Source organism: Primulina tabacum, chromosome 4 (assembly GCF_025594145.1).
Source record: "Primulina tabacum isolate GXHZ01 chromosome 4, ASM2559414v2, whole genome shotgun sequence".
Lineage (NCBI taxonomy): Eukaryota > Viridiplantae > Streptophyta > Magnoliopsida > Lamiales > Gesneriaceae > Primulina > Primulina tabacum.
This window is the reverse complement of record NC_134553.1, coordinates 43,259,259-43,274,126: the sequence shown is the minus strand read 5'-3', so window position 1 is coordinate 43,274,126 and position 14,868 is coordinate 43,259,259. Positions and strand designations below refer to the sequence as shown.

The 14,868-nt window shown below is 34.9% G+C and overlaps 2 protein-coding genes across 6 annotated transcripts; one reads left to right on the top strand and one right to left on the bottom strand.

The window, feature by feature from the left end:
• Positions 1 to 1,298: 1,298 nt before the first annotated feature.
• On the top strand, positions 1,299 to 6,401 carry LOC142543315 (uncharacterized). 5 transcript variants are annotated; one of them, XM_075650505.1, is made up of 6 exons: positions 1,299 to 1,554; positions 2,767 to 2,959; positions 3,064 to 3,122; positions 3,202 to 4,857; positions 5,395 to 5,548; positions 5,643 to 6,401. In XM_075650505.1, the coding sequence occupies exons 2-6, from the start codon at positions 2,842 to 2,844 to the stop codon at positions 6,308 to 6,310; spliced, it is 2,655 nt and encodes an 884-aa protein (XP_075506620.1). In that variant the 5' UTR covers positions 1,299 to 1,554; positions 2,767 to 2,841; the 3' UTR covers positions 6,311 to 6,401. The 5 variants fall into 5 exon arrangements, with proteins under 5 accessions (XP_075506620.1, XP_075506617.1, XP_075506619.1 ...); XM_075650502.1 differs by having other exon boundaries at positions 2,642 to 2,959; XM_075650504.1 differs by having other exon boundaries at positions 1,299 to 1,577.
• A 283-nt stretch (positions 6,402 to 6,684) lies between these two features.
• Positions 6,685 to 13,966, bottom strand: LOC142543316 (AMSH-like ubiquitin thioesterase 3). The gene is made up of 14 exons (XM_075650507.1): positions 13,735 to 13,966; positions 13,251 to 13,315; positions 13,090 to 13,165; positions 12,824 to 12,994; positions 11,731 to 11,831; positions 10,701 to 10,806; positions 10,531 to 10,577; positions 9,924 to 10,254; positions 9,683 to 9,772; positions 9,522 to 9,584; positions 8,895 to 8,969; positions 8,006 to 8,068; positions 7,519 to 7,571; positions 6,685 to 7,098 (listed from the first exon to the last, which is right to left on the bottom strand). The coding sequence occupies exons 1-14, from the start codon at positions 13,834 to 13,836 to the stop codon at positions 6,924 to 6,926; spliced, it is 1,518 nt and encodes a 505-aa protein (XP_075506622.1). The 5' UTR covers positions 13,837 to 13,966; the 3' UTR covers positions 6,685 to 6,923.
• Between the last annotated feature and the right edge of the window lie 902 nt (positions 13,967 to 14,868).

The following is a 14,868-nucleotide window of genomic DNA, read 5'->3' as shown; positions in this document are numbered from 1 at the left end:
GACTTTTTATTATAAATCAATATTTCCCCCCAAATTTAAGTCTAGATTAAAGGCGGAAACCAAGGGAGGAGAAAAGGGGAAAAAGTTAGCAGAGATGACCATATTATTCATATTTTATATAATCTTTTTCCAAATAATTAACAAAATATTCATTGATAATTTTACATTCAATTTGCAAAAATTATTAAGCAAATCACTAATCGACACTCCGTTAATATCCGATCTATATATTCATCAAACCCAAGAAACTCGGCATAAAAGAGACTACTTAAAAAGTTAAAACGATTATGTCTTACTCTTAAATCAAAATTTAAAATAAAATAAATTTAATATTATATAATTTCTTCATACATATAACATATTTCAAAAAGACAAAAATTTATGTGAGACGGTTTCACGGATCGTATTTTATGAGACATATCTTTCATTTGGATCATCCATGAAAAAATATTACTTTTTATGCTAAGAGTATTACTTTTTATTGTGAATATCGGTAGAGTTGACATGTCTCACAGATAAATATTCGTAAGACCGTCTCACAATTAACATACTCATTAAAAAAACTATATATATATATATATATATATATTATATTTCAACATTCAAATAATGAAGATGTAACATGTGGGCGAACTTTCCTCGTGAGAAACAAACAACTTTTAAAATGTTGGATTTAGTTTGACGTAAATAAGATTTAGGCAAAGTTTGTCACTTTATAATGTCTAAATAAAGCGAGTCATATAAAGACAAGAAATATGAATTTTCAAAATATGACTTTAATTTGCACATATTTTCCAAAATATTTTCTTATTACTACATGGTATCAATATATTATTCTCTTGGTATGCCCAAACTTTTGATATTTTTTTAAAAAATTAAATTTTATTACATGGCCACTTTAATTTCCCAATTGGAATTTTTAAAAGAAGACTAATTTATTTTGAATAAAAGTTGATAATGATTGTCGTCCGACTAAATTATGAGACAGTCTATGCTGCATATCGAGTAATAGTTCTATTACATTTTAATATAATATTTTCAATTGATTATCTGAATTCAATATAAAATATATGAGGTTAATTTTACTTCATATTTATATTTTGTTATATATATAATATATAGTTTTAGAAATCAATTAATTTATTTGAAAACACACAAGTGGGGCCCACGTTGTCTGGCATTTAGAATTTTGAAAATCACTTCGTCTGCCTAGATGGACGTTACATTGATTATAACATTTAATATAATATATAATATCGTTTGATTATGCCTACAATAAAGATTTGAATAAACTAAATCTGATGCCACGCTTTCACCTCATTTATTGCTGAGACTATTCCATCTCAACACCCCACCCCTCATGGAAGACAGCTCCAACTCACTGCTCTCTTCTGTCCATAAACGTCCATTTCCTCTCTCAAAAGTTCTCAAACCCAGCATTCTCTACCTCTAATTCATACGTTTTCTTGATAAAGGTAGGTTCTTTTTGTCTAATAAAGTTGGCTGCTTTTCCAGCGTGGGGATCTTGAGAGATCTTGACCTCAAGTGGGCTGTGTGAGTTCTCTTTTTCTGCCGAAGTGAGTTTTCTTGATTTAACATTGTTTTACTTCTCCTATGTTAAGAATACGAAAATGGTTTTGAGATTTATGGGGTTTATTCATGATCTGTCGCAACATGATTAGTGTGGATAATTCAGACTGGTTGCACATTTGATTTTGCTACATCTTAGATTCTTAGTTAACAAGAGTGTCGAATAGCTCAAATCTCTGCTGGATATGGGAGTACAATCGAATGAGAGTAATTAGATGGTGATGAAGTATTATTGCTTGAACTTTCTGTGGTTCTGTGACTCTCTTGATCTAAATGCCATCCAAATGAAGCAGAAAACTATACATGGTTGTTAGAATCAAACAGGATCTGGTACTTGAGTTAAAAGATGACTTTTGTATAATTTTATTGTTAAGAATCCACCCACTTAAAATCATAATTAGGCTCCATGCTCGGGTTGGTGAAAGGATCTCCAATGGCCAATGGGAGCCTTGAATTTAACTCACTTCTGTTGTTTGCAACCGTCCCTAAAAACCGGATATGTTTTCCAATGTAGAAAGTTAAAAGAGTTGATGATGGATCTTTCAATTGTTAGACAGGTGTCATGGTATAAGAACTTTATAAATTAATCATAAGTTGAAGCTAGGATTAGATTGTCGAGGAGAAAAAGGAAAAAATCTTCTAATGCAACATGTCTTAACCGTGAATACACAAATTTACTTTTGGTTCAGTAACAATACAATGCGATGAGGATAATATGGTTTTTGATGCCGATGTAAAGATTTCAGGTTTGACAAAATCAGTTTTGATTTCATTAACCGCACTCGATCATTGTATTTGTAGCTTTGGCCTCTTAGTTGCCTTAAAACGTACAAACGTGAATCTTTTAAAACACACAATCATAAATCTCTTTAGAAATTTGAACAAATTTTGGCCTTTTGAAATGATTATTTTGATGTGGGGTGGTCGTCAACCAATCATCATTTGATATTTTGAATTCGTCTGAAACCTTTTGCTTCCTACTTTGAACTACATTTATTACACACTTCGCTTATGTTGCAAATATTTTTCTGATATGAAAATTGAATAATAGATGTGACCATGTGAAGATGCAAGAATGTCTTGTTGTGACATCAGGACAGCATTTCTCTAAACTTTCATCACTAAAATTCTCTTGGGGAAACATAAAATCACCCTTTACGTTTAATGGAGTTGCAGATGGACGGTATGCTAGATAAAATTTGCATCCTAGATGTGAATTTCAGTTTGTCAAAATTCTGTTTGGCTTACTAAATGGGAATGGAGAAAAAAGTCTCCAAGGGTGGAAATTATGTGGGCAGCCTCCTCGAGTTATTTGATTGGAATGCAAAGTCTCATAAGAAGTTGTTTTTAACCAATTCAGAATTACCAGGTACTACTGAATGCGTTCAATTTGTGTTGCCGTAGTTGAAAACAATGCACGTTCCTGTTTATAATTTCTGATGGCCTGAACATTGATTGTTCTCATTAATGTAGATCAATCCAAACAGAAAAAAAGATCTAATGGATATTTGCCGATGGCCGAGCTTCCAACGGTAATGATAGAGATAGCAAATGATTAGAGCCCTTTGTTTTCAATTTTGTGGGCTAAATTATTTCTCATGCTATGTCCAGCAGAATGAGGATGAATTTGCTGCTGGATTAAGTATTAAAGAGAGTAGCGATTTTATTTGTACTTCATCAGTCACTGATGAGGACTTCTATGGACCCAGGGCCCCGGGGGTTGTTGCCAGGCTTATGGGACTGGATTCAATGCCAGAATCTTACATGTCCGAGCCTTCCTCTACCCCATATATTACTTCTCAGTCATTCTGTGTTGCTGATTATGAAACCAAAAATCTTGGATATCGTCTAGATACAGAGGTAATAGTCCAGAATTTAACGGAGCCAAAACATCAGGAGATGAACCGGCCCATTAAACAGTTTCAAACTGAAGTTCTGCCACCTAAATCAGCTAAATCAATTCCAATCACCCATCACAGACTTCTATCTCCTGTTAAAAGAGTGAACTTTATCCCATTGAAGAATGCTGTTCACATAATGGAAGCAGCTGCTAAAATCACTGAGCCAGGACCCCAGGTTAAAAAAAGAACAAAGTTCTCTTCTGTTGGATCTTCTTCGTTGCCTCTAAGAGTAAAGGATTTGAAGGAGAAGGCCCAAGCAGCTCAAAAACAATCAAACCTTTCTAAAGGTTCTCAGAGATCTGGTGAATCTTATTCTGTGAAGAATCCTATGGGGAATTCTATGAATAAAAGTTGGAAAAGATCAGTGGGTGCAACATCTTCAGGGGTTTTTCGAGATTCGGAAGAATCTTCTGTTGGTGTGAAAAACAGAGGGAAATCCATTTCACTTGCTCTACAGGCAAAGGAAAATGTTCAGAAAAGAGAAGGCCTAGCCTTGAGTGGCAGCAGAAACTTGGTCATCCAGAATGAAACAAGTGAATTTAGTCCTAAGCAGCTGTTCAAAAGTCAATCCACGAAACATAAAAGTACGCTTAAGAAGCCATCTATGTCAAACTGTTCAAGCGTGCTCCGCCAAAACAACTGGAAGCAAAACTGCATTGTTGATAAAGGAAAATCATCTTTGACATCAAAGGCACGAGGTGGGAGAGAACCAAGTGGAGATGTTTCTTCTGCTAGACAAAGTAACAAATGTCAACTTTCCGGTACCTCTAAAGTTAGTTCAAGGAAGTTGGGTTCAGAGATAAAAGATGATAAAAGAGAAATTTCCTCTTCTATTTCTGAAAGTGTTACTCATAAAAAACGATCAGTTGATGGGAATTACGTCTGTGGAAAAAATCACGATGCTCATAATATCCGGATAGATAAAAATGGGAAAGTCATTCAATCTAGTGCTGTTGTGGAAAGAGAAAGTAGTTGGAATCAAGATGGTGGAAAGACAGGAACTGATGTTATTTCTTTTACGTTCAGTGCTCCAATGACGCGATTGGGAGATCTCTCTGGAAGTTCCTATGAGAAAAGGGGTAACTGTGAGATAATCACTGGAACTTCTCGAAGTAAAAGGACACCACTTAACTCTGATGGTACAACTGCTTCAACATTTTCTATTCTTGGTCATAATGTTAATGGAGGTGATTCGTTAAGCTCTGTTTTGGAGCAACAGCTAAAAGAATTGGCTCATAAGATAGATTTTTCGCCACATAAATCAGGTTCACTTTTATGTTATGCTGCTCCTGGTCTTGATGCCTTAATGAGCTCAACAGTGCAAGAAGGAAAAAATGTCAAAGATGGAATGCACACAGATAACCAGGTAAACCAACCTGGCTCATGCTTTAATTGATCAATATGAAGGGATCCACAACCCGAAAGATGTGCTAGGCATCTTGAGTAAATTTTCACCTTTCATCTGAAGTTTCTTGACAGGATTTGTTTCTGAAAATTAGTGTCATATTTGGGAAAGATATGATTTTCAAAAGTAATTTCTCATTTATTATCGGCAGATGAAAGTGATTCCATCAACCGGTAGACGTAATGTTTTGTCATAAAAATGGTTTATATTTTATTTCCTTATTTTGCTAATGACTTATTATGAACCTTCTATTTGTTAAGAAGTAATCAGGGCATTACCACTTTCCAGAAATGTTACCACTTTCCAGAAATGAATTCAACCTTCATATGCTTGCTAGTTTCCATGATATTAGTTTAGTTAAATCATAGACAAAATTGATCATACAGGCGTTAATATGAAATTTTTTTTTAAATCGAAAATCAACAAAAATATTAATGTTTGTTTAAATTTGTCTATCATGTTTATATAACTTAACAGATAAGCTTAATGTCCGCTCAGGGAGCTCTGGAAGAAATTGGCAAGGGCAGCAGTGATATATCTGAAGACAGAAAGTTACTCTACTGCCAGCTTCTTAGTCCGGTGTCAGTTCTTGAGCATTCGTCTTCTGCAGACAGTTGCAATTCTTCAGAAACAGACAGTAATAGCACAGGAGGTAACTTACTTTAAATATTGTAAACCGGCGCATCATAATAATGATAAGTGCATTAACCAACTTTAAACTACTGAGTTTTTACTATTAATTTCAGGTAGCAAACAGTGCTCGTCAATCAAAGTCCAGGAAGTGTTTGCTATGTGTACTTTGAAAACATTAGGTTCAGTCGAAGGGGATACTGAATTATCAGACTCAGCTTCTTCAACGTCTTTTGAAACGATAGCAAAAAGGCAAGAGACAACACTAGTCTTGGTTAATTGTGAGAAGCCAAGAATGTGGGAACTAGAGTATGTGAAGGAGATGCTATGTAATATAGAACTCATGTTTATAGATTATGCTTTAGGACACACATGTGAAATCATATATCCTCATCTTTTCGAACAATTGGAAAGTTGTACAGAGTGTTTGAGTGGCCATGGGCTTGTTCCAAAACTAGACCGAATGGTTATGTTTAACTGCGTGAGCGAATGCTTGGACCTAATATGCAGGCGATATGTTGGTGGAGGATGCAAATTATGGGCTAAGGGTGTATCAGTGGTTAAAAGAAAGGAGCGTTTAGCGGAAGAAGTGTACAAAGAAATTTCTAGTTGGGCAGCCATTGGAGACATCGATGTTGACGAACTTGTAGATAAGGACATGAGCAGGCAACAAGGAAGATGGCTCGATTTTGAAATCGAAGCATTTGAACTCGGGGCACAGGTTGAGTCTCGCATTCTTGAATCTTTGGTAGATGAAGTTATTGCCGACATCTGGATTATTTAGTGTCTAAGCTACAATTAATTCTTATCAATGTTATCAAGTAATCCCTTGTTTTTGATTACTAGTTCAATATATGGACCTTTTGTGGATATAATCAAGGATAATGTGGAATCTAAGAATTATTTTGTTCTTTATGCAAAAGATATGAAGGCATTTAATGAATCCATATAGGATTGTTCTTGTACAAGTTATCCACATTTCTATCAAAAAAATTCAAAATCATAAAATAAAAACAGGTGATTGACACGATATAAGCAATAAATAGAGTGAAGTTCTTGAGATGCCATGCGATGTTTTTATACAAACAACTTCGTGCGAATCTTCTCGTTTCTATTTCTTTCATTTTATCCCTTCAGTTATGGGAAGATCATTTATATTGGACATTAAGAATACAGGACTAATTCCCTTAAGAAGATTTTGCACATTACCTTGACCTCATCCAATAGCATATATATTACATTGACCATCTAGCATTAGAGGGTATGTATGGTTCATAATAAGATAAAGTCATTTATATTCACAAAATCTAGAAGGAATGTACAAAATGTCACGAGCAGGGAGCAATGTTTATAATTACTGTGTTACTGTACACTCTTTTAAATCAAAAGCCGCAGGGTCACCGAAGATCTACTAAGTCGAACTTCATATTCGGATTCATATAAACATGGGAGCAGTGTTCATAAATGGGGCTTCCATCGTCAGGCTCTTCATGAGGATGGAAACCACGCTGTTGGCAGTGTCGAATAACAGCAACACCACCGGGATCAGAAAGGTGGAATATGCCATAAGGGCTGCAATAAATACAAACATACAAATGAATTCATCGGAATTGAAAAGAAAACCATAGCAGCATGGATACTCCTCAACGCCGTGCAAGCATCGTATAAATATCCGTGTGCATTAAATAACTTTCAGACCGAAGAAGAAGAAAAGTTAGAGAAATATAGTGTATAATTCACTCATTGTCAAATAAGTAGAAAACAATTTGGCATCAAAGACATATATGTCACTCAGGATAATTACCATCCCCCATTACATTTTTAAAAATAAGCTGTTGCCTTTGGTCATGCTTCGGTTCACTGATGCACAATATGGTTTTTATGGTAGATTAACAGGAAAAGGCAAAACCCTTAGTGACAAATACTGAAAGAGAACATAATTGATTTCCCAGTAACGCATATGTAATTTATCAGAAATAACTAAAACTATACCTTGATGTGTCTGTAGGAGCCATGACAATGGCAATTGCCTCTTGTAGCATAACCTAGAAACAAGTCAGAGGTTCTTATGAACAGTGAAAAAGTATGGTGTAGCAAAATAAAGCAGACCAGAAATAAAACAAAAGAAAAGAACCAAAAGCATTAAAACAAGGCATTCTTCTGAAGATAAAAGACTCCCATTTGTTATTTTTCCACTCGGGAAATGATTTCTTCCCCATTACTATAGTCCAACAAAGTAAATTCTACATCATATTCTACTAAAAACCAGATGCAGTTTTGCTTAGCCAATTTTCTATACATGTTACGATTAAACTGACTCATAATATCTTACCAATGGAACTGGTACCAAACATGGGGAACTCATAGTTACACCATAAAATATTCTAATCTGGCACAAAACTCATACATGCAGCCGCAAGAAAATCTTTGAAAATTGGACTGATGAAGTCAAGATCAACACCAAACAGTTTTACTATACCTGATATGAGTAATGAGTGTGCAAATCGACGGAAGACATAAAACAAGTTTGTGTTGGATGTGTCTGCAAATCAAGAATCAAATCGTGAATCACATATTCTATTGGATTAACAGATGATGATTATATGATATTCAAGCACAGCGACCCTCAAGTCCTTCTCATATACATTTTCATGGTTATTATGTTTATATCAGGAACTATTGTAGCATGAGGAGCATAAATACAGACATGTTAACAACGTGAAAATATAGCAGACAATGTGCAACCAAAGATGACACATTTTAAGAATTCAGGTTCTAAATCAACACGTCAATACCATAAATTATGTCAACTGTAAAGACCAAAGATCCCCCACAGGCAAAGTTTTCATGTTACGGAAAAATAAATTGTCACACAAAGCTTCTAAAACAAGAAACTCAAATGGTCCTAAGAATTATGCATTTCAACAGAATGTTTCAACACAGAAGTCTCTGCCAAGCAAGGATCACAAACTGCAGACAAGAAATACATTAGCATCTTCATATCATATGAAGAAGAAACTTTACACAATAATACCCCGATTCTCAATACACAGAAAGCTATATCTGCAGTACTTCGAAGGCAGAAGATAGAAAAGAGAAATTTCCAGTGCTCATGCAAATTCAGAATGTTGAGGACAGGAGACAAGGAAAACAGAAACAAATGACTGAATGAAAACAATGTTTTGATGCTTCTGTTGATGTATCATATCATCAAAATGATATCAATTGTTTCTCAGTTTCCAACAACCAAAGATTGGAAAAAGGGGCACAACAATCAAAGATTACAAAAGTCCAGTTATTCTGAAGAGTTTAATGCAGTTCAATGAGCTGATGTAGTGGCTAATGCGTCAAGTTGGTATAAGACTTACATGAATCCACCCAAGGGGAAAAAGGGAACGTCCATCTTGAACCTCAAAAATCTCTTCTTCATTCAGTGTTTGGCACTAAACATAAACCAAGGTAACTTCAATTAGATTGTCCTCGAAAACTAAATAGCAAAAAGTATCATCAGAAGCCCATTTGATATGAAACTAAAGAGGGAATTCACATTTGGCTAGTAGTGAGCAACACTACGGAAGAAACAAATGATATAAAAAACTCAAACCCTAATACGGGTCGTTTACTTATCCTACAAGTAAAACAGAAATGATATACTGATATAGGCAGTAAATCTTTTTATACCAAAAAACTAGAGTCTTTTTAAGAAAAACAAAAATATATGCTGATATAGGCAGTAAATCTCTTTATACCAAAAAACTAGAATCTTTTTAAGATCAGAAGACTTGTCGAAGTTACCATCTTTAATTTGAAATTTCCCATAATTCCGAAAAGCATATACTAATCACTTCTATAAAAGTTTTCTGTAGATAGGAAATTATTGTAACCTACTTATTCCCTGGTTTTTTTGAGGGGGAAAAATTCTGTTAAAAGTGATCATGTGCTGATTGAAAGGTTGGGAAATAAGCCTCAGACATAAATTTGAGCACGTATAATACCGAATCTGAAGTCGACTCCTGCTTAGGGATTATGAGCGTAGTAATTTGGAAAACTTTATTCCGCTGCATTATCAAGGAAAATAAAAAATATTAGATACTGCAAATGGAATATGTTTCAAATAGGCTGTCCAATTTTTTCTTTTAGAAAGCCTATGTCTTACTAGCGAGCCAGCAAGAACACCACAAGTTTCCAAATTCTTCTCAGTATTTTTTCGTGCTACTCTCAAAAAATCTTCCAACATCTTCACTGGCTACAATACAAGAAAACAAATGAGCATCACAGATAAATGCAAGAATTCTATTAATATAATAAAAAATCTCGGGGTTAAGTTGAAATCATAAGAAAAATGTAGCTACTATCTTCTATTATTTACAACTGTAGGATCGAGATCGCAGACTCACGATATGGATATCTTGGTAAGAATTGGAACTGGGCAATCCATCTTGAGAGAGCTTTGGCGGCCCTGGCCTTGGATCGGCAACTTTTGATGGACATATAGGAAGCATCTCTGATTGTACCTTAGCAAGAACAGGAGGTGGAGAAGGTTGCCTGATATTACCCAACCGAAAATCATTCTTCTCCAATTCATTGTTTAGTGGATGAGCAGATTCCTCAGCAGGACGTAAACATCTACCATCATCTAAAGATAGAACAGAGTCCATGATTGATGTTCCCATTTTTGAATCACCATCTTCTACTGTGACAGGGTCATGTCGCCCACCCTGATTCAAGCTATAAACAAATAGGCATGATATTGATCTGTTTAAAGCAGTTAATTAAAAGTCCATGTGTAAATCTGTGTGGCTTGAAAATGTGAACAACTATCAACCACAGGTGATGAGTCACACCACTATCACTGTAAGTTTGGAGGCTAGGACAGATACTATTCATTTTACCCACACAACCTTCCGCTCACCCCACCCACTCCCAGAAAAAGGGAAAGAGAGAGACAGAGAAAGAAAACAAGGAAAAAAGTTAGCAAATATTCAGTCATGATAGAATCTGTACCTTGATATTTCACTTGAATCCACGATTATATTGGTTGGATAGTTAACCTGGGTAAGGAAAATTCATTTAACAATTCCGTTGAGCTCAACACCAAATTAGTGAGACAATAAAATTTTTTTCTTTAATGGGAAAACCAAGCAAACAGACACGATAAAATTTACTCAGACCACCTTAATCTCTGCGGCTGGCATCACCCATTGACCACGAAGACCATTTGGTCCCAAAAACGAATGCCTAGACAATGTTTCCTGATTTGGAAGAGGTAAATTGAGAGACCTGCAATATTTAGCAACTATATCAGTTTCAGCAACTTTCCATAACTGAAAAAGCAGCTTGATACAATTTTTTTCTTTCATAGGTTATTTGCCCAGATGAAACTTAGCAATCAGATCAAAGACAAAATCAGGAGAAAGATATGCAAAAGTAGGTATCTAAACAAGATAACAGCATGGTGATTTAGGTATGCAGCAGGATATCAAATGCCAGCTCCACTCAGGAAAGTAAGACAGTACCACAAAACAACAAAACAATGGCGTCCAAAGGTACTATACACGTGTCTGCTGACAAGAAAGCTAGATAAACACGTAAGAGTAAAAAAACGTCAAATCTAAATTTGTGTGGCAGCCAGCAGAAATTATTTACTGATATTACGTAATTTCTTACACAATTTTTTCAATGAGTAATCACAACATTCAAGCTTTTTTCCGATGGAAGGATTTGATTTGAAAAGAGAGACTTCATTCGGGAAGGGTTGATTTGAAATAAATTTATCCAAGCAATCAATGGATGTCAAATCCATGGCTTCAAATCTATCATCCAAGGGCACTCTATGTGTTTCTTTAAAAGAAAATACGGAAAGCTATTGATTGCTGTTTCGAACACCCAAAACATAATCACATTTCAGTTTTGATATTGAATTAAGGTGAACCATTTCTGGCTTAAATGCAGAGCAAGAAGATTTCAACAATTAATAATAGCGCAACTGCAAATGCTAGAGAAGATTGCTGAACACTCAGGTAAGAATGAAGTAATGTTCTAGTTAACAGATTAATGGATCATTAATGAAAAACCTCATAGAAACTTATAGCTCGTGATATGGATGAAATATTAAATAGCACTGCATATTTTTGTTGCAATTAACTGCAAAACAGCAAAACATATCTTAAGATCACGCTACGAATATTTTCATGAACCACTCACAGCTTCTGGAACTGCGAGTCAATGGAATTTGATGATGAGACTCCAGTGTACGTGTTATTCTGCTTCAGCGAAGGTGAAGGTGCTGAGATGACCTGTAAAGTCTGAACAAAAAAACAAGGAAATATCATTCAATACTAAATCATTATTTATACCAAAACAAATGTGCAAATGATTAAATGGAACAAGTTCAATGCTTTCCCCATTTGTATCATTTGTTTTCTACCTATTATTTTTCTTCTTTTTTTAAAAAAGTTATTCAAATGCATTTGAATTGGATTTTTATTAGTATTTTATTTATATTAGGACTCTTAGTATCCTAATTGACTTAGGACTAGTACTATAATTATATACGAACTATTATTATTTCTAATTGTATCAGGACTAGAATTAGATTTAAGCATCTTATTTGAATTCAGAAAAGGGAATTCAGCCATAAAAAATACTTTTTCAGAATATTATTAGTTTTTCTCCCAATTGAATTTTCTTATCATTTGGTTTGAAACACCCTTGTGCTCCAATAGAAGGAAGGAGAAAAAAAATCAATAAAAAAGCTAGAGCACACTTGCTATGGACCAGCTGACCGAAAACCAAACACAGATCAAACTGGTTAGCAACAATCTCCTTCCACTACGGATTTATGATCAATATGAAGCTGGCTATAATACCTAAAATAAAAGTTGCAGGCAGAAAGAAAACTTGTGGTATTAACCAAAATGTTAATCTGAATACATCTTATTTAGTTACTTCATTTCCTCCAAGGACGTTCCACATACATTTCTACTTTACCAAAAAGCTGTTCCTAAGATACATTTCCACTAAAATCCTCACCACAGGAGTTTAATTTTACACTATAATTTACACGCCTAAAGCACGAAAAAACAACCAATCCCATTCATATGAGGAACTGGTTCTGCTGCAGAAAGAAAAAAGGCAAAAAAATTTGAGTTCATATTAACATCTTTGTACTTAGTTTCATTTCTACTATCTCCGAAAGTGCACACCGGAAAGTTAACTGCAAATGAGTTCGTAAGTACATTAAAAATAATATGCAACTTATTAGCACGGAAAAGCACAAGAAAATCATATTTAATACCTGTACATTGCTTAAGGAAGCTTTATTATTCACAGAAAACGCATAAGATATTTTGTTTGGGCCATCAGTGTGATGCGTTTGAGTTGTGGTATTAACTTCATCCAGTTCATCTAACCATTGCCGCACCTGTGGCTTTAGTTGTTCTAGCTCATCTAGAACATCCAACAATTTCTGCAACGCCATGATATAGAGAAATTCAACTGCTATCTCCAAGAGTCAACTAAACCCATTATTTCCATGTGAAACTATTATGACATTATACCTACCTTCTTGTAAAAAGTTCTTTCTTTTTGACATAATGTCTGGTAATCTCGGTGGTAAGGTATAGTTTCAGACACCAAACTGCTCAAATTGAAAGCATAAACTCATGGCAATACAAATTGGAGAGATGTTCATAAATAACAAACCACAAATATTGCCGCCTTACCTCGAGTATCTGAGCAGTATCACGTACAAGTCAATTAAATTTTTTTCTTCCTTATAAATTTTAGCCTGCGCATAGAGCAAATCAATCAGTCATCCAAACATGGTTGTCTTCACGCATCACCTAATACGCGGAATGCCAAAACCCTAGACAAGGGCTAAAACAAACAACCTCAATTGATCAATTTAGAACCACAAATTTTTTTGGGGGCAAGAAAAAACAGATTTGGAAACAAAAGACTGGCACGAAAAACAGATTCAGAATCAAAAGACCAAAATAATAGAAAGAAGATACGAAAATTAAGTGCACAAACACACAGTTCCCACAAAAATCACACCCAAAACTATAAAACCAACAGCACAATCTGATAAATTTGGTTTCATGGACGTAATTCTTTTTACTAGCTAGCATCTATCATGAGAAAAAAACGATGCAAAATCCGTTCTTCTTAACCGAAACACGTAGAAGGCTAATCGTATGGTAGTACCTGTTTGAGAAGACTATCGGCGATGCGATAGTAATTGCGAAGAGAGATCCGATTGTCCACGCTGATTTTACGCGTCATAACATTAAACGCCGCCCGCCTCATTTTCGCGGGTAGAAGCTGTGGATCCTCCTCCCTTCGGTAATTGATTCTCCGGCAAGCAAAAGAACAGAGTTCAAAGCCAAATTTTACAGAGCTGCTTAGAACTTAAGGCCTAGACGACAGCTTTTTTGAATCTGGATGATAATTGCATTTGGGTCACCATTGTCCAACCCGAACTTAAATGAGCTCAATCCACAAAGGGGTCTTAATGGGTCGAGGCCCATCCAAAACAAATACAAAGATAAAGTTTTCATATACCTTATATATTGCATTGTACTTGATCAAACATAATATTTATTAATAAATAATTTGCAATAAGACGATTCATGATATTGTTGTATTTCTTTCCAACTTACTTTTCGTGTATGCAAAATATTCATAGTAGGTCTCTGTGAGATGGTCTCACGAATCTTTATCTGTGAGACAGATCAACCTTACCGATATTCACAATAAAAAGTAACACTCTTAGCATAAAAAGTAATATTTTTTCATGTATGACCCAAATAAGAAATCTGTCTCACAAAATACGACTCGTGAGACCGTCTCACACAAGTTTTTGCCAAATATTTATTATTGATATTTCCACAAAGTTGTTAATGAGACTGTATATATTCATTATTTTAGTAAATCAAATTCCAAGAATAATAATAAATAACAAAGCCAAATCATTGAATATATTCCGAGTAAGTAGTTTATATATACTCTGTACCAAGACTATCCACACACAGTTCCCAAAAGTTTCCTACTGTATATATTTATTTTCTATTATCTATTATTAATTAACGACGAAAGACAAATGAAAAGGCCAATCTTCTCTTCAACTATAAATATGCCATCTTTGACATCCCATTAGCATAAAGTCTCACATATATATAAATTATCTCTTGAGATTGAGATATTTTACTGAAATGAGCACTTATAATAGGGGTTGTTGCAGTGGGCGTTCTGTCGCGAAGAATGTGAGCTCTTGTTCGAAATCGAATCCCATAAAGAGCGAGACTACAACATGTTCCGCTGCTGTTAATGTGAAGGCCG